The 19932-nt window shown below is 41.3% G+C and overlaps 3 protein-coding genes across 3 annotated transcripts; 1 reads left to right on the top strand and 2 right to left on the bottom strand.

Moving 5' to 3' along the window:
• Window positions 1-393: 393 nt before the first annotated feature.
• On the bottom strand, window positions 394-3298 carry LOC123661660 (guanine nucleotide-binding protein subunit beta-5). Its single transcript, XM_045596611.1, has 4 exons — window positions 3178-3298; window positions 2800-2936; window positions 1170-1288; window positions 394-1087 (listed from the first exon to the last, which is right to left on the bottom strand). Exons 1-4 carry the CDS (start codon window positions 3296-3298, stop codon window positions 394-396), a joined length of 1071 nt encoding a protein of 356 aa, XP_045452567.1.
• A 4448-nt stretch (window positions 3299-7746) lies between these two features.
• LOC123661928 (pachytene checkpoint protein 2 homolog) lies at window positions 7747-9213 on the top strand. Its single transcript, XM_045596860.1, has one exon. It carries the CDS (start codon window positions 7762-7764, stop codon window positions 9034-9036), a length of 1275 nt encoding a protein of 424 aa, XP_045452816.1. The 5' UTR covers window positions 7747-7761; the 3' UTR covers window positions 9037-9213.
• Window positions 9214-10746: 1533 nt separating this feature from the next.
• On the bottom strand, window positions 10747-14091 carry LOC123661468 (transmembrane protein 209). Its single transcript, XM_045596423.1, has 8 exons — window positions 14015-14091; window positions 13315-13443; window positions 12432-12607; window positions 11858-12286; window positions 11674-11780; window positions 11558-11610; window positions 11391-11461; window positions 10747-11281 (listed from the first exon to the last, which is right to left on the bottom strand). Exons 1-8 carry the CDS (start codon window positions 14089-14091, stop codon window positions 10881-10883), a joined length of 1443 nt encoding a protein of 480 aa, XP_045452379.1. The 3' UTR covers window positions 10747-10880.
• Window positions 14092-19932: the final 5841 nt, after the last annotated feature.

The raw sequence follows: 19932 nt of genomic DNA, 5'->3' as shown, positions 1-19932 counted from the left end.
TCGACGGGCCGGGGCACGCGCTCAGGCCCACACGCGCAGCGTGGTGTCCCAGCTGGCCGTGGCCAGCGCCGTGCCGTCGGGCGCCAGCTGCACGCGCGCCACGCGGTGCTCGTGCCCGCACAGCACGCACACGCGCACCGCACGCTCAGGCCCACACGCGCAGCGTGGTGTCCCAGCTGGCCGTGGCCAGCGCCGTGCCGTCGGGCGCCAGCTGCACGCGCGCCACGCGGTGCTCGTGCCCGCACAGCACGCACACGCGCACCGCACGCTCAGGCCCACACGCGCAGCGTGGTGTCCCAGCTGGCCGTGGCCAGCGCCGTGCCGTCGGGCGCCAGCTGCACGCGCGCCACGCGGTGCTCGTGCCCGCACAGCACGCACACGCGCACCGCACGCTCAGGCCCACACGCGCAGCGTGGTGTCCCAGCTGGCCGTGGCCAGCGCCGTGCCGTCGGGCGCCAGCTGCACGCGCGCCACGCGGTGCTCATGCCCGCACAGCACGCACATGCGCACCGCGCGCAGCGCGTCCCACGCGCACGCCGTGTAGTCGCTGTAGCCCGCGAACAGCAGGCGCCCGCTCACCGACCAGTCCACCGAGTTCACGCCGAAGATTACGCTCTCCTTGTTGTAGCGCGCCACTTCGCGGTCGGCGCGCAGGTCGAACAGGCGGCAGCACGAGTCGTCGGAGCCGGACGCCAGCGAGTCGCCGGACGGGTGGTAGCGCACGCTGTTCACGTCGGACAGGTGCGTGTCGAAGGACTGCACGGCGTGCCCGGAGCGCATGTCCCACACGAGCACGGCTCGGTCGCAGCCGCCCGACACGAACGTGTCGCCCATGTCGCTGGGCGCCAGGTCCAGCGCCATCACGTCGGCCGCGTGCGCCTGGAAGCTCTGCAGCAGCTGGCCCGACTCCACGTCCCACAGCGCGCACGTGCCGTCGCCGCCGCCCGTGAGGATCTGCCGGTCGGTGTTGGGGAACAGGCAGGCCGACATGTACGAGGTGTGCGTCGCCACGGTGCGCTTGCGCGCGGCCGGCTCCTCGTCGCCGCTGCCGCCCAGCGGGAAAACTGTCACCTTGTTGTCCAGACCCCTGTGAATGAACCTTTTGTTAGTGTCTAGTAGCCTTAGTAATTTTATTAATTAAGTGATAACACTCTGGGCTGGAAACTCACCCGGCAGCGACCATGTTTCCCGAGGGAGCATACGCACAAGCCATGACCCAAGTGCTTGGCATAGAAATTGTGTGCTCCTTTGTGGCAGTAAATGCATCCCAAATTATCACCTTTCCATCCTGTAAATGAGAATACAACTTTTAGTGATGTTATCTTACAAAAAACATGACCATATATTTTTAAAATATTTTCAGCCATGCTTCTGGAATTCAAGAATTTCAATAAAAATAGAAGAGAGACGTTGCGCTGGCGGTCGCGGGTTCGATTCCCGCTCACGACAGACATTTATATCGACCATATAGATGTTAGTCGTGGTCTTGTCGTTGTGTTTGTGTATTGTGTGTGTTTCCAGACCCATAACACAGGAGAAAATCCTAGATAGAGAAGAATCAAATCAACCAATTATTTTAGAACTAGAACAAATGATGCAGAATCTTAATAAAGAAAGCAAACTAACAGGTCTGCACATAAATGCCGAAAAACAAAAATAATGTCAAACAGTCTCCAGAAACCAATCCAAGTAGAAGAAACCCAAATTAACTATGTTAAAGAGTATATATATTTGGAAAAACAGATTTCATTCAACACAAACAGTAAAGTGGAAGAAGTAAAAAGAAGGATTTCAATCTCTTGGAAGAACTTTTGGGCACGAAAAGATATACTGAAGGGAAATTACAGCATAGAATTAAACAGAACAGTGATGGAAATGTGTATCCTACCATGCCTCACTTACGCATGTCAACCTGGGTGTACACAAATAAAGTAAGAAACAAACTACTGTCAACACAACATGCAATGGAGAGAAGTATCCTGAGACTGAAAAAGGTACAAAAAACTAAGAACAAAGACAACTAAACAGACCGATGCTGTTAAACACACATTAAAACTGAAATGGCAGTGGACAGGAAATATTGCTAGAAATACAGATAAAAGGTGGTCCCTAAGAACCACAATATGGTCGGGTCCACTGGGAAAAAGAAATATAGGTAGACCAAGGAAACAATGGGTGGACGATATAAGGTCAGTAGCTGGTGAAAACTGGTTAATTACTGTAAAAAACAGAGCAAAATGGAAAAAGTTGGAGGAGGCTTTTACCCCCTACTGGGTCCAAGCATTAATTTCACCATCATCATCATCACTTCAGCCTAATGCAGTCCACTGCTGGACATAGGCCTCCACAAGTTCGCGCCAAAAATGGCGTGAACTTATGTGTTTTGCCAATAGTCACCATGCTGGGCAGGCGGGTAGGTGACCGCAGGGCTGGCTTTGTCGTACCGAAGACGCTGCTGCCCATCTTCGGCCTGTGTATTTCAAAGGCAGCAATTGAATGGTTATCCCGCCATCGGTCGGCTTTTTAAGTTCCAAGACACTAGTGGAACTGTGTTATCCCTTAGTCGCCTCTTAAGACACCCACGGGAAGAGAGGGGGTGACTATATTATTTACTGCCGTAGCCACACAGCAGAGCATTAATTTAGCTATATATAATTATAGAACATGTATAGAGTAACTGCTATGTAGATACTTTGTTTGAAAAATAAAGCTTTATTGTTATTATTAGTATTATAATTACATTAACAATGATAACAAGTATTGTTTTCTTTGAATTAAATAATTTATGTATAAACAAACCTGTGAGGAGGATACTATGTGACGTTTATCCGGAGACCAATCAGAGCACAGAACCTTAGCCTGATGACCCTTGAGCACACGACGTAGCTTCAGATTAGGGAAACTGATGGCCTCTAACCTCTCAGCAACACAGGAAACTGCGTAAAGCAAAGTAATTATTATTTATTTTAATATTATATGTACTTTTTATTATTTATTACAAAACCTCTATTAGATAACTGTTCCTATGCAATCTGCAGTCAATTGACATACCAATTTAAGCTGCCGGACAATTAGTTTTTCTATGGAAGTAAACGATTAGGGCTGTCCAATTGGATAATATAATGTTATCAAAAACTAACTTAAAAAAAATAATTAAAAAGTGCAGTGATAACGTACGTGTAACGTCGTTGAGTTTTTGTCTCTCCTCTTCCAGCTTCTGTTTGAGAGCTTCGACTTCCCGCAGCAGCGACTCCAAGGTCTCCTCGGGGCTCGCGGCCACCGCGGTATCTGCCGCCATCGTACCACAACTTTTCGCTATTTCTATCAACACATTCTTATTTGAACATTACACAATCATCTTCACAAAAAAGTACTCCAAACAACTGTTGATAAATTTACTTTAAAAAATGTATATAAATAACATATTCAATTTATAAAAAATGTACGAGCGCAGGTCGATTTCTTCCTTGACAGAAACTAATTCTGAAATCTGAATCGATAACACTAGACAGCGTCGAATCAGAAATTCAGTAGGTATGTCGATCAAAGCACTCACAGAATATTTATAAATGTGTCAAAAATGGGAGTGTTCCGTCTCCGTGTGTCACTGTCGCTGGTTTGTCACGTAATATATATCGGATGGTAAGAAACTAAGAATATATATATATACAAGGATTTAATTCACACTACAAGGAGCTAGGTCAAAAAAGTATAATTTATGTCCCATTTTTTTAAATATACAACACTAAAAATCTTAAGACCAATAATGCAAGCAAATCACAATAAAATTGTAGTCATCGTCTTAACTTTCATTTTTTTACTTTATTTAAGGACGTTTAAATTTAAACAAAAGTACTTATATGCTAGTCCCATGATCTCATCATAACTTATTACATACTGTTCGTGATAAAATAAAAACTACGAAACGGATTTTAAAGCACTTTTCACCAACACAGTGAATCGTGTGAAAGTTTTTGTATAATTTAATTATTCATTTTCATACAATAATTTAATTATATTTTATGTAATTTTAATATCGGTGAAATACAACGACAATGGTAGAAAATGACGAAATAAGCCAGGCAGCCTGATCCTTCGTCAAAAAAGCTACCATATCTTTTGTAATACAAGAAAATTGTGGATCAAAGAATTATGTTAACCCAAAGAGCAACACGGAGGGGAGTAGCCATGTACAGGCGTTCCCCTCTGTCAAGGTATAAGGCCAAATGGCCATATGCATACGATAAAACTAGTTGCAGCCGCACTGATCACTAGTTGCGCGATTGAATTAAGGTCCTTCAAAAAATGCCAAATTGTTATGTTTTTTTCTGCAAAAAAAGATCTGCCACGTCAAATTTACTAAAACATGGCGTTACCTTTCATACGTAAGTATTTTTTAATCACACCATTACTTGTATACTTCTTTTAAACCTTTTTTAAACTTAAAAATTACAAATATTATCGTTCGTGTTGATTCGATTTGTTTACCAACACAGGCCACTCGCCCGCATACAATATGCGGATCAGTCGAGCGACTGATCGGAGTCAGAAGTCACTGTCGCCGAGCGATAGTGTTGTTGCCGGTTTGTTTGTAGATGGTTATCGATAAAAATGGCAAAGGCAGAAGAGGAGACAGACATTTTTGAGATTTTGATTTATTTAAAATATTATATTGTAGATTTTTTTAATAAACATAGTTATATAATAAAATTGCATTAAATTAAATATAATACACGTATTATGAGTATTAATACATTTTACTAGAATTACTTGATGTGAACTTCCACCATAATGTTTTATATAAAAATTTGGCAGGTTTTCTAAAAATCCAAATTTAAGGGATACATGGAAAAAAAATTGTAATAACAGATTACACTTTATACGCCCACAAAAAATAGTGTAATTTGTTCAGATCATATCAATACCACTAACTTTTATGTGTTGGCGAACAATAGAAGGATTAGTCGAGGGCGCCAAACCAACACTAACGACACACTGTTTTTGTCCCGTAAGTTTTTTTTTGTCTCATGTACAAGGTAATCAAGATATGGTTCACCTTAGTCATAGTAGTGAAATGAAGCTTAGATTTATCAACTTTGAAAATGAACAATGTCCATCCTTTCAGAGTCATCAACAAATCATTAAATCTAGCAGATGACAAGCTATCATCTTATGATGCCATTAGTGTTACGCTCCCTACTCCCGATTCGTTGACATCACCGTGTACATCATCGCTCGCTTCAGCCTGTAATATCCCAGTACTGAGCATAGGCCTCTTTCCCCATATTGGGGAAGGATCAGAGCTTAATCCACCACGCTGCTCCAATGCGGGTTGGCGGATATATTCCCTACTATGAGTAACGATCGCTATCAGGCGTAGATGATAACAACCAACGGCTTAACGTGCTCTCCGAGGCACGGTGGGGAGACCCACAAAGACTGCACAAACACCCAGACCATGGCAAACACCTGTATGGCCAATACAAATGTTTATCATGTGAGGGGATCGAACCCATAACCGCCAGCGCAACAGGCACCATCCATGACTGAGACCGTTGCGCCATCGCGGCGTCATCATGTACATCATCAACTCCTCAAAATATATGTTAACTTTAAATCGTTTATTGTAGAATGGCATTGTTTGGCACAACAACGTTGCACCAAACGTATTGTGACATAATTATAATAGTTAGACATAGGCTGTCACGACACTTTTTAACTGACTTCCAAAAAGGGGAGGTTCTCAATTCGACTGTATATTTTTATGTATGTTATTCCAGAACTTTTGACTGGGTGAACTGATTTTGATGATTTTTAATTTAACAGAAAGCTGATGTTTATCATGTAGTCGCGTTTAAATTTCATCGAGATCTGATAACAACTTTTTGAGTAACCTTTGATAACGCGTATATATTACGTATATTGTATTACTTGTCGATGTAATTGAAGTCAGTTTTGTTTTCGTTTGCGAGCAAATACAATTATTGTAGATAATGATGTGTTGTACAAAGTCTTACTACATTATATATTTCTATTATCATTAGTTTTTGCAGCGTACGCAATGTAAGGAATTTTTTAGGTTATTTTTTTATCCCTTGGGTTACATTATTGGAGTTTTAGTAAGGATCCCTAATATTTTTGAAAATATAGTATAAACTATGTCGCTCAAGGATTATGTAGCTTCTCAACGGTGAAATAATTTTTTGAATCGGTCCAGTAGTTTCGGAGCCTATTCAATGCTAAAAAACAAACAATCAAATCTTTACTCTTTATAATCGTTTATTTTACATGAAGATGTTTGATTTGTAGTATATAATAAATTAAGCCTATTTTTATAATAACATCTTACCTTTGTATCAAATTAAAAAACCTTATTTCCCTAACCGAGTACTTGAATTTATCGATAATGGATATCGACAGTAGTTACAACCATGGCTGTGAGAAACTTGTCAGTGTAGTTGCGGCGTGTCATTATACTGTAATGACACAGAATATATCTATGTGTGTGTGAAAAATGTGTGATTTTAATTTAGTATGTGTGAGTTTCGTAGTAACAGACGATTATCTTTGTGTGGGAATTAGATAAAGTGTGCATGTGTGTAATTTTCCCCCGCAAAAAATGACAGACAATTTTGTATCGGTAGCAGACGCAATGGCTACTCCCCTCCGTGTTGCTCTATGATCGGTAACAAACGCAATGGCTACTCCCCTCCGTGTTGCTCTATGTGTTAATCCTGTTTTGTTAACTTTTTCTTAGCCCTGTGTCATGTTCACTCCTTGCCCTTGTGTTATTTGCATATGGCAGTATCTGTACTTCTGAACTCTTCTTGAATTTGGCCCCACTTTTTACGATTTTTGATTTTGATTTTTTATTTTTAAATATTTGTTCATCGTTTGTTCGTTATTGTTCGAATGTAAAATTATTTGTTCGTCTTTTAAAATGTCCATCCTTAAGTTGGGCCTCTAACTATATATCTTTATTTTTGTCGCTCAAATTAATTAATTTTTATTATTTAATGAAACAACTTTTTTCGGATTTTATCGCGGTTTATTATTAACTTTTGATTCCCGACGTTTCGGATACTTTACAGGCAACCATGGTCACGGGAGGACTGACAGTCCTTCATTAAATGAGTAAAATTCGCGTAAACATTAGAAAATAATTTTTATTAATTATCTCTCGCCTCCGCACCTTCGTGCGACCAGCCTCAGCCTCTCCGGCTTACCCGGGTGTCTGCGTTTTGTTACGCAAGGTCGAAGGGGCTGAACCTTTCGAGACGCCGGAAACGTCACAGAACGATATTTCACTACATAACTTGATTTTTCAAAAGTAATAATTCTAATTGTTATAATGACCGAACAATCATCAATAGTGCTTGAACAAACGAAAATTAATTAAAATTCATTAATCTGGGCGACAAAAATCACGATATCTAGTTAGGGGGCCAAACTTAAGGGTGAACATTTGTTTAATTAATTATAAATAAATAGAAGACGAACAAACAATTTTTACAATTGAATTATCGAACAATAAAAGTAAACTTTGAAACCACTAACCACAGAGTACTTTGTAATTTTGTACACATAGAAAACCACTAACCAATCGGAATGATTCGAACTTATCTGTGGTTTAACCTCGGTTTAACATAGGTAATATAAAATAGGTACGAGGCAATAGGCAGTTATTTTAAAAGTAATCTGTCAAAGTTTACCTGATTTTATAAAAATATTAACAAAACCATTTTTAAATATTATATTATAATGAGCTCTACACTTCATGTAGAAGTTGTTCAAAAACGGGGAAGTCAAGCAAATAAAGATTTTATCAAAGATGTTGTTCATTCTTATTTAGCAAATTTTGTGTCAATAACACCAGGTGTTACGATAAAAAATAATGAATTTGAAGACAATTTAGCCCTTAAAGATCATATAGAATCTATAACATGTTGTGATGAAGAACACAATACTGAAGTAGGTGTGACAGAGTGTGAGTTCGTGTACCATGTTTTTAAGTTTGATATATTCGGCGTAGAGACCGACACGATGACGGATGCCGCATCTGGTGAAGAAATAGCGGCAGCTGATATTTGGGCACTACCGACCGAAGAGTTTCACGGCTTGTGGGAGAGTCTCATATACGACTCTAAACTCAAAGAAGACACGCTTCGATTCGTGGAAACCGCCTTCGAGTTCGCCGACCGCCGCGTGGATTCTAATGTTATTAGCTGGAATCGAGTAGTTTTGTTGCATGGACCACCTGGTACTGGCAAAACAAGTTTTTGTCGCGCTCTCGCTCAGAAACTAGCTATACGTTTAAATGATAAATTTCCGCGTGCACGCCTTCTCGAGATAAATGCTCACGGTTTATTCTCAAAGTGGTTCTCAGAGAGCGGAAAACTAGTTGCAAAGCTTTTTGATCGTATACGAGAAATTGTCGAAGATCAAAGTCTTCTAGCGTGTGTACTCGTCGACGAGATAGAGTCACTGGCACACGCGCGCCGCGCAGCGCTGTCAGGCCTCGAACCTTCGGATTCCATTCGTGCAGTGAACGCGATATTAACGCAACTCGATCGCCTCAAACGACACCCGAACGCTCTCGTCTTGACCACTTCCAACGTGACCGGAGCGATCGACGTCGCGTTCGTGGATCGAGCCGATATAAAGCGACGTGTCGGCCCGCCCTCGGAGCGCGCCGCCTACGAGATCCTACGAGGCTGCTGCAGCGAGATGATGGCTCGCGGCGTGGTGGCGCCGCGCGAGCAACTGTTCGCGCTGCGGATCCTGGAGGCGTCGCGCTTTGCGGACACGGAGGGCTCGCACGCGTCGCTGCGCCTGTGGGCGGTGGCCCGCGAGGCGGCGGCGGCGCAGGTGTCGGGCCGCGCCTTGCGGCGCCTGCCCTTCCTGGCGCGGGCCCTGCACACTTGTGGAGAGCCTCCGCTCGCTCAGTTCATAGACGCTTTACAAGCTGCCTTGAGACAGCAGTTAAGTGATGCCAAGGATCTAGAAGATGATTCCCTACCGACACATTGTAAATAAACGTAAATAGTGATAGCTAAAAGATAACAGGGATTATATTCCAGTGATCCGTAATATTTTGTGTATGTACATATTGAGACAATCATTTAATTAAATTAACAATGTTCAACATAGTTCTCAGTATAGAAGTGAAGTGATTAAGAAAATTTTATAATAATTAAATAATACAACAATTTACATATCGTTTTGATTCAATATTTCCGCTCAAAATAACAATATAAGCAATTTAAGTTACCCATTTAAGATAATCTTTAATACTTAATCTTAAAAATTTCTCTTTAGAAATAGCTTAGTACGACATTCATGACGACGCGTTAGCACAGCGGTCATAGCACTGGCTATTGTGGGTTCGATCCCCGCTCACGACAGACATTCGTATTGGCCATATAGATCTTTGTCACAGTCTGGATGTTTGTGCTTGCGTATTGTGTGTTTCCGGACCCACAACACAGGAGAAAATCCTACTGGGGGCTGTTGAGTGTAAAACATTTATCATTGTTTGACTATTATTATTAATGCAATGTCTTTGTCACTAGACCTTGATTGACTAGCCTTGAACCCACTGATAAGCAAGGGGCATAGGTGTTTATTCCATGTAGGTTGTGAATAAAGCAAAGCACTGCTCCACTGGTGGTTAACATGGTCGGAAACAAACACTTTGGTGTAGTGGTGCGTGTGCCGTGTAGGTTTGTGAACAACGGTGGTTTTAGGGTTTGTGCCTGGTTAGGGTGGTTATTTGTATTTGTACAAAAATTTGTTTCCGGTTTACTGGTTGTCTAGTAGGGCACGAAAAGCCGTTGATCCCCAGTCACTTTCAAAGTAAATATTATGTTGCTTTTGCTACCACAATATAATGAATTAATATATCTTCCTTTTGACATTTATTAAATGTGTATAATCATATTAATAAAATTCTTCATTTTATTTGCATTCAATTCATAATCACGAAAGTATTTTTATAACACCATATATTTAAGTTGATAGAAATAGTAGAGATATATCAAATATTCAATTTTTAAATATATATACCAATTTGGTATACAAATTTGAGCATAAAAAATAAACATACATTGATTGAGAATTATATGAATCAATTATTATCAATCAAGGTTTTAGTATGGTTCATCATAATTAGAGAAACGTAAATCAAAGGATCTGCTCTGTGGATACGGCAGTAAAGAATATAACCGGGTGGTTACCTCTTCCCGTTCATCTCTCTTCCAGTGGGTGTCGTAAGAGGCGACAAAGAGATAATATAGTTCCACTACTACCTTGGAACTTAAAAAGTCGACTGATAGCGGGATAACCATCCAACGGCTTTGAAATACACAGGCCAAAGACGGGCAGCAGCGTCTTCGGTGCGACAATGCCTGTCCTGCGGTCACCAACCCGCCTGCCCGGCGTGGTGATTATGGGCAAAACACATGAGTTCACGCCATTATATTAGGCTTGTCTCCATTTGGACAAGTTGAGTACATGATCCTGTATTCTTAACTTTGGGGGGGGGGGGGGACCTGGTGACTTATAGTACAGGTATTTTATACATTTTTTTGAGCACCAGTCCTTCGCTAATCGTGTTGTCAAAGTTTGTATTGTAGTTATATCATTAAAAAGATAAGGTTCATTGTATCAACATGACTGTGATGGAAAATGAATCATTATTATGATGATGATGATGATGATGATGATGAAGAAATTAAAGGAGTACACTACATTTAGAATACTGATTTAATCATAACGGAAGCAGTAGGAAGGGCCGCACGGTAGTTAGCGGCCTCTGATCTCCAGCGAATTGGTTTAATCGTAACGGGGGCGGCACCGGGGGCGGCTCGGCAGCACGGCCGTCAGCGGCCGATGATCCACAGCATGTTGAGGCCGGCGCGGCCGAGGTGCGTGCGCGCCAGCGCGGGCGGGTCGGCGCGCGCCGCCGCCGCCAGGAACAGCAGCAGCGTGTGCAGCAGGTTGTTGCGGCCGCGGCCCACGTCCAGCGTCTCGCCGCCCAGCGCCAGCGCGTAGTGCGGCGGCCGCGCGCCCACGCGCAGCACGGCGGCGCCGCGCCCGCCCGCGCCCGCCTCGCGCACGTGCTCCGCGCTGAAGGGCCGCGCGCCGCCGCCCGCCAGCTGCCCGTCCAGGTACGCGGCGAACAGGTGCAGCACGAGCTCCGCGTCCGTGGGCTTGGACGCGTCCCACTCGGGGCCGCCGCGGTCCCAGCGGTAGTTGCTCAGGCAGCCGCCCTGCGCTAGCTCTGCGGAGGACGAAAACGAGTGAAAGATTCGTACGATGACGGTGGACGAATCCGACGAACAAAATGCGCGCCTCCGGTCGGTTTCGAGGCCGGAAGTGGCGTTACGCACCCGCGATGCGGCGCACCACGTAGCGCTGGTCGGGGAAGGGCTCGAGGAAGGGCAGCAGCGGCGCCAGCGCGGGCGCGTGCGCCGCCAGCGCCCGCAGCCGCGCCGGCGCCACGCGGCCGTCGCGCAGCGCGCCCGCCTCGCACAGCGCCAGCCGCGCCAGCGCCTCGTCCGCCGCGCGCAGCCAGCGCACCAGCCGCTCCAGGATCGTCACGTGGATCCACTGCAACGAGCGCCGCGGTCAGCGAGGTCGGGCGATCGACGTCGAGGGATCGCGGCCACTCACCAGGCGCAGATTGAGGTTCCACTGGGTGAGGCGCTGGGGGTCGAGGTCGAGCCGCCACCACACCTGAGGAGACCCCTGCGGCGAGCTCTCCTCGAGTTTACTGTGACCTGCGGAGGAAACGTAACGTTAGCGGTGTGAGCTCCGAGAGTATATACGCGGACGTCTAGACGGACGAGCGCGGTACCGTCGTCGGGGGCGGAGAGCTGGTAGACGGGCGGAGGCGCGACGCGCGGGGGGGCGGCGCCTTCGCCGGCCGCCTCGGCGCGCGCGCTGTCCTCGCAGTGGCGCAGGTAGGCGGACAGCGAGCCGTGGTCGGCGATGAACTGGTCGCGCGCGTGCGGCGGGGAGGGTGCGGGCGAGGGCGGGGAGTGCGGCGAGTGAGGGGAGTGAGGAGAGTGCGGGGAGTGAGGAGAGTGTTGGGAGTGAGGTGAGTGTTGGGAGTGAGGTGAGTGTTGGGAGTGAGGTGAGTGCTGGGAGTGAGGAGAGGACGGCGCCGCGCGCCATGTGCGCGGCGACAGCGACAGGTCGGCGTCAGACACTGGCCAGCTCTCGCTATCGCTCTCGCTCGGCCGAATGCAAGAGTGATCACTTTGTGTCAAAACAAAGGATGAATCTGCCAAGTAATGATAAAAAATAATGGTTAATGTGGGCAATAACATGTTAGTGTGTAACATGTAGTTCATCAACATCTTCAACACTAACATGTGTGCATATTCTAATGCACACAGTTCAAATTATATAACTAACATTTTAGTTACCTAAATCTGCACTGGATAATCCGAGCAATTTCTGTTGATCAGTTGAGAGAGGTAGCTTAGGTACCCTTCTGGGCACCATAGATATGGCATACTGCACCAAGTTAGCAGCCAATATTCCAGTGCAAATGAGTTCTACATAGTGTAAAAATGAAGTATATCCTGGACACTTACAGGACCTTAAAAGATAGAAAATGCTGATAACGAATTCAGGGAAAGAATTTTTTAGAATAATCGTAAAAATTATATCATAAAGATATGAAAATTTTGTAACTAGTTCTTTGGAGAATTTCTTGAATATATCAATGAACCATACCAAGTGATCTACAAAATCATTTTGAGTATTAACAAAATTAGCTATATGTATAAACTATAAATGATTCCGCGTTGGCGCAATGGTCACAGCCATGGATTGTATTTTTTATGCTGGCGGTTGCGGGTTCGATCCCTGCACATAACAAACATTTGTATTGGCCATACAGGTGTTTGCCGTGGTCTGGGTGTTTGTGCAGTCCTTGTGGGTCTCCCCACCGTGCCTCAGAGAGCACACTAAGCCGTCGGTCCCGGTTGTTATCATGTACACCTGATAGCAATTGTTACTCATAGTAGAGAATACATCCGCATTGGAGCAGATAAGGCTCTAATCCTTTTCCTACATTGAAAAGAGGCCTATGCCCAGTAGTAGGCTATTACAAACTGAAGCATACAGCAGTTTCTCTGGAACTACTAGCTGTAACTGTACTGTGTGTGTACTAACTGTAGCTCTAACAAACATATAGCTCTAAAAAGTTTGACAAGCTTGACTTATGCTTTACCGCATCGGTTTACAATAATATTTACTATATCTACATTAGGAGTAGTGAAAATTATACGTTGTACTACTTACAGGTCATAAGCAAATATTATCAAAAATATGGCATTTACTATAATCCATTTTAAAGAATTTGAACGTTTCTTATTCATATAATTTAATTCTATAGTTCGTTGAACGAGGTTTGAGCGCGGAATCGAAGACCTGTAACAAAATGAAAACTTAACCTCAAAAACCGTTTTTTTTTTTTAATATATAAAAGATATAAAAGTACAAAAATCTTACATTATAACACTTAAAATGAAATATTATAATATCAGTGATTTAACATGCAGGCTGACGATAAAAAAACTGTTATAAACAATCCATTGGTGTTTTGGCGGCGATAAAGCGAGTTGGTGGTACCCGTATCCATTTACTAACAAATATTATGTCAAAATTGTCAAATGTCAATGTCAATAACATTAATGTTGTTGCATATTAAAATATTTGAAAACCAACAAATCAATGAATCAATCAATAAAATATTTTTATTACATATTATATTTTTATTATTATACGCAAATTGTATACATATTATACACCGATGCAGTGTGTTTTGGGTACTTTATGAATATTTATAGTACTATTTGTCGAGGATAAATAAAATATCCTACTTTCTTTTCCCTCTTTGGATATTATTGCCCAAAAATATTGTTTTTAGTTTTATCGTTGTGTTGTTCATCTTCAATACTAATTTTGACTGGTTTTTCTAAATTAACTATGAAGTACAAACTCCGTGCCTACGGTAATTGCTGTACAAAGTATAATTGAAATGTCGTGATTCGAGCGCTCGCAATCTAGACCACCCATTTTTAAGTATAAAAAAGAAATTTTGCTGTATCACGATATATTTCTTTTGCTGTTAGAGCTAGATAGATACTATTGGGAAACAGAATAAGTAGAACCAACGACAAATGTATCATAATACTAGGTATATTTTTTTGACATGTTTTTGCACCAAGACCACTTTTTCTCCCTCGCCCTGAAACGAGCGCGATTTTATAATTGATATAATTATGTACACGTATAATACTTTTTATATAGTAAATTAAAACTTAGTTCATACTCTTCAAAATAATATAACCTTTTTTGTTATAAGTGTAGAAACTTGTGGATTATGAGTAAAAAAACTACGTCTCAAGTAGCGCGCGTTTATCGAATCATATTATGCGGGAGATGCGAAGTCAACATTGTGTCAATATACCATTGAGTGCTTGGGTTGAATTCAACCCCGCGGAAGACTTACGGGAGTTCGCGGTTGGGGTAGTCCGCTCTACCAGAGGATATTTATTAGGCCGCGTTCCACCAGTGTCCGCAACGCCCAGAAAGCCCATTCTGTCGTTTTTTTTTTTTTTTTTTTTATATCACTACGCCGGCAAACAAGCGTACGGCTCACCTGATGGTAAGAGATTACCGTAGCTTATAGACGCCTGCAACACTAGAAGCATCGCAAGCCCGTTGCCGACCAAATCCCCAATTGCTTTCCCCAGGAGCTCTGGTCACCTTACTCACCAACAGGAACACAAAACTGCTTGAAAACAGTATTATTTAACTGTGATCTTCTGTAAGGTCGAGGTACTACCCCAGTCGGGCTGCTCCATATTTTGAGCAGGAATTTTCCTGCTGTGCCCTACCTCAGTTAGTCGTTCTACCTAAGGCTCGTGGTCGTCGCAAGTGATCACTCGACGTCATAGATGACGTCACTGTTCGCGACCACATCACACACAAAATATAGGTGGGTCAAAGTTGGCTTAACCTTAGCGTATTAATATATATGATATAGACTTTTTTGGATTACCTACCTAATAAACAACCCTGCTGAAAATTCCAAATAAAAAACGATGATTTGTATGGAAAGATATTGTTAACTATTGTGTTTGAAGCAGGGATACCAAAATTTTCGTACAATTTTGATACAATTTTTATCTGGATCCAGATAGCCCAGATAGTTCTATCTGGAATCCAGATAGCCCAGATAAAATCAACAGTGCCGTTACTCACTTCAATGTTAATCATCCAATATCCCTTAAGCTCCGTTCAAAGAATGTAGATTCTATTTCATTCTCAATTTACCTTCATCACGGTCTTATACACAGGTCGGGCAACTACAGTGGTAAGGGTGCGTCGGCTTATTGGTTTACAGCCGCTAGAAGCATGACGATCGCTTGGTGTGCTGTGCAAAGTAGACAGAATAGGATTCTGTCTCTTTTTTTACTGATTTCAAAAAAGGGGAGGTTACTCAATTCGACCGTATATATATATATATATATATATATATATATATATATATAGAATTATCAAAATCGGTTCATAAACGACGAAGTTATCCCTGAACATACATTATATATATATATATATATATATATATATATATATATATATATATATATATATATATATATATATATATATATATATATATATAATGTATGTTCAGGGATAACTTCGTCGTTTATGAACCGATTTTGATAATTCTCTTTTTTGGTAGAAAGTAGATATCCCAGGTGTAGTACCATGATAAGGAAACAAGGATCTGACAATAGGAACCCAGAGAAATCGAGAGGAAACCCTTTAAAATCCGCATAACTTTTTACTGGGTGTACCGATTTTGATGATTTTTAATTTAATCGAAAGCCGATGATTATCATGTTGTCACATTTAAATTTCATCGAGATCTGATTACAATTTTTAGAGTAATGTTTGATAGTGCGTATTTATTTGACTATTTTTTCGTCTACCTACGTTGTATACTTGTCTATGTTATTGAAGTCGGTTTTTTTCGTTTGCCATCAAACACAATTATTATTCTATCACACGTCACGCATTTATATTTTAAAATATAACCAATTACACTAAAGCGTCGCCACCGCACCACGCGATCGCACACAGCGATAGCAGTGACGTACAGCAGCGTTGACGCGAACGAAAAGTTATAAGATTATATGGTGGATTATAGAGACAGTCGTTGTGATCAGGAGACAGTGGATGATTGCAACTTCCACCCGATGTAATGCACACAGTTTCTTGCAGATTTTCCCCTCAGGATACAGAGGAAAGATAAGTTTATCGGCACAAAATTATTTACTTCACTTAAGTTTTTTAGTTTTTTATTTCATGGAGACGGACCCGAGGATATTTGATATCCCTTTACGCTGCCACCAATGTTACACGGGTTCCGAATGAACAGTTTTAAAAAAAAAAGATTTTTAGAAATTACAGAATTTATTTATGGTTTGAACAATACTTCTCTTAAATTAATTAAATAAAATAGTACGAGAACTGGTATGGAAAAAGATGTGTGACCGATATGAGGGATCTGAGCAGACTGACTGCGAGGTCCCGTCCCTACTGCTTCGTTCGAAACAAAATGCTCATGCAGCATCTAAGGCTTGCATCACAGCGCAAAGGGGTGCGTGTGCTAACTATAGCAGTACTAATCTCGCACCATTGAAATTGGGCTTAGATTCTTGACTTGTATAAAAGACCGGGATCTTCACAGATTGGTTTTGTGACAAAGTATCTAACAATCATTGATAAGGGTTGAAATGAACACAAGCATGGTTAGCTTAGTATCAGTTCTCATGGGTCAATTTGCAAATACTAATAATTTAAGCACCAAATTACATATTGAGACCTTTTTTTATTTTCTGATAGCTCATATTAAACTCGTTTTAATAAGGTACTGATAAATTGTAATAGAGTGCATAAAATGCTTGAGGTACCTACTACCTAACGTATTTTAGTTGATAAGGCATTTGAATTAAAACTGGAATCGTTTAAATATGTTTCAATCAATTGTACGCGATCATTTTAGGAACTGAGAACAATTCCACCATAGTACATTATTTTGTTATGTCTTACTTATTGGAATTTTAGACAGTAGGTATTTTCTCTGTTTCCCAACCGTGCTTCAGAGAGCACGTGAAGCTGTCGGTCCTGGTTGTTAACACAGACAACTAATAACGATCGTTACTCAAAGAAGGGAACATATCCGCCAAACCGCAGTGAAGCAGCGTCGTGGATTAAGCTTTGACCCGTCTCCGCGTAGAGTAAGAGGACAGTGCCAAACAGTGGGACAAACGTCAACAAATTATACATCTAAACCTTCCTCGACAACCAATCTACCTATTGGTGAAAAAAAAACCGTTCAGAATTGGTTTAGAGTTTTACGGGAACAGACAAATAGGCAGACAGATGCGGCAGGGGACTTATATATACGATATGTAGTGAAATATCATAACATGTAATTTCAGGCACTCGACTGAGAAATTTCGTGAAAGTCTAACTTTTATAGACATAACAACTACATATTTTGTATGTAGAGAGGTACCGTTAAGTTAATATTTGTTAATTGTGCAGTTATACTCAAATGCACTTTGACCGAAAGGCAAGTCTTATTTCTATGCAGTGTACAAGTGTACAGTGTAATACTCGAAACACGCCTGTGCGACTACATTCACGTAAATCAGGGATACGTATTTACAAACATATGCAAGCACTGCCCCGACCCTGCCCAGGAGCGCTGGCCGCTGGCTACTCACCACTCGCCATATGAACACATTCACAACACTCCTTGACAGCAGTATTATTTATCTGTAATATTTTGTAAGGTTGACGTACTTCAACGGTCAGGCGGTTTAAAATGTTGAGCAAGATATATCCTGCCGTGTCCTACCTCACTAATAAAAATATTGTAAGGTGAAATAAGTATAACAAGGCATAAATAATAAACTTTTTATTTAATTAACAACAAAAACATTCTAGTTATATCAACATCACAGTAACTTGTTCAGTTGTCGATCACATGCTACACACTCGCACTGCAGGCGTGTCACTGCAACTTGCAGTTCATAAATAAATTACACTCTGTTAAGGACTTAACAGAATGAAGCTACTCCTGCCGGCAGTGACACGACGACACGAGTCGTGTAATAAGGACGTAATACAAAAAAAAACAAACACATTTTTAATAAACACAAGTCATCAGAAGAACTAGTTACTCAAATTATCGACAAAGTGTCACTCAACAATGAATACAAATAAAATAAATACACCAAACATTCCATATGTATACAAAAAGATTTATTTTACGATTTGTGTAGAATTACTCTTTTACCTATTACGTATTACTAAATGGTGCAAAACTAAGAATTGTACTAAAGTTAAGTCAGCCCGAGTGTCACCCCCAAAAAGTACATTAATTTCTTACACTGTGACAGCCCATTGTAAACAAACCACAAACCCTTAACACCCCCACCCCAGTCCCGATCCTTGAAAACTGCAACCATTGAAAAAGACGTACCTAACTACCTATGTATATAAGTCATGGTAAAATTTCGAACATCGTTAGTTTATAATCACTAAAAACCGTCAAATTGTCAACCGTCCCCGTGTTTGATAAACAACATGTAAGTGAGATGTCGATATTGTAGACACTAGTTTAAAACAATGGTTTGTAGCAGTTAATTACTGAACGGTTTGCAACAGTGAGACGAAATTTGAAAACGTTCACAATAATATGGTCACATATTTTAAATGAAGATTTAAAAAAAAGCTAGCCGAGGAGCGATTCTACATTTATACATCAGAGGCAGGTCATCGGCTTCATAATGGTCGTCATTGACAGTTTTGGTATTCCAGCAATTAAAAATTAACAATTAACAAACATGGCGTTATTTTAAAACATGATAGTAGCCATCCCTATGTAAATAGTCGTATAATACGTAATTACGTATTATACTCATTAGCATAAAACAAAAACTGAATAAAATGACAATGTGACAGAGAGACCTGACGCTTTAACATCGAAGATAAAAGAAAACAACCTTTACGACAGTAATGTAATAAATAGTACAAGGCCAATTGACGTGTGTGTTACCTAGTCCTAATTGTAATGAACAATTGTCATAAGACTTTATATTTCAATGTCCCGTCAACTGTCACACAAGTAGCTACACTATACCTTGTTCTTCTTTTTCATTATTGCTGCTACTCTAATCTAAGACACCGCTGGCTTCCCTCTTACCTACAATCAACTACTAATTGTACCAACAAATACGACAGTCTTATAACAAACACCACAAACCAATTTATACTCAACAAACGAGTCTTCTGATGGTTTGTCTTCTGAATTGTGACAAGCCGATAAAAAATACAGAGGCCCCACTATAATGTTCTATACAATAAAAAGCAAAATAAACTATCTATAGAGATGTTCCACGTTTACCAATATTAAATATTGCTTTAAATATCGTTCTAAAATCACTTTTCAAAGAAAACAGTGATTTTTGTCTGTCACTGTAAAATTCCAAGTCCTCCACAATGTTACAAAAAAATTCCACAGAGACTCGACTATTTCTTGAAGGTGAAAATCCACCTTACTAATTCTTTAGACAACGATCATCTTTTTGGTTTATTTACGATAGTAAATATATGATTATTATCACTGATGGACGAAGTTTAAGCCGTTCATGTAGTACGTAGATAACTAGATACCCAATACCCATTTAATAAGTATTAAGCTGAAGCTTGATTCAAACAGATTTAAGTCAAAATTGATGAGATGTGTTTCGAATTTTAACTTTAATTAGGGATAAAAAAAAAGATAAAAGAATAGCTTTACACACCAATTTACAGACAAGTCACAGTTTT

The sequence above is a fragment of the Melitaea cinxia genome, chromosome 17 (genome assembly GCF_905220565.1).
Source record: "Melitaea cinxia chromosome 17, ilMelCinx1.1, whole genome shotgun sequence".
Classification (NCBI taxonomy): Eukaryota; Metazoa; Arthropoda; class Insecta; order Lepidoptera; family Nymphalidae; genus Melitaea; species Melitaea cinxia.
The sequence above is the reverse complement of the archived record's forward strand: the minus strand, read 5'-3'. Positions and strand labels throughout refer to the sequence as shown.

Coding starts and splice junctions, on each gene's coding strand:
- LOC123661660 (XM_045596611.1), bottom strand. CDS start 3,298: ATGGCGGCAGATACCGCGGTGGCCGCGAGCCCCGAGGAGACCTTGGAG. Junction 2,937..3,177: donor AAAACTCAACGACGTTACAC/GTACGTTATCAC, acceptor TGCTTTACGCAG/TTTCCTGTGTTGCTGAGAGG. Junction 1,289..2,799: donor ACATAGTATCCTCCTCACAG/GTTTGTTTATAC, acceptor TCTCATTTACAG/GATGGAAAGGTGATAATTTG.
- LOC123661928 (XM_045596860.1), top strand. CDS start 7,762: ATGAGCTCTACACTTCATGTAGAAGTTGTTCAAAAACGGGGAAGTCAA.
- LOC123661468 (XM_045596423.1), bottom strand. CDS start 14,091: ATGGGTGGTCTAGATTGCGAGCGCTCGAATCACGACATTTCAATTATA. Junction 11,781..11,857: donor GCTCTCCGCCCCCGACGACG/GTACCGCGCTCG, acceptor TTTCCTCCGCAG/GTCACAGTAAACTCGAGGAG. Junction 11,282..11,390: donor CGTGGTGCGCCGCATCGCGG/GTGCGTAACGCC, acceptor CGTCCTCCGCAG/AGCTAGCGCAGGGCGGCTGC.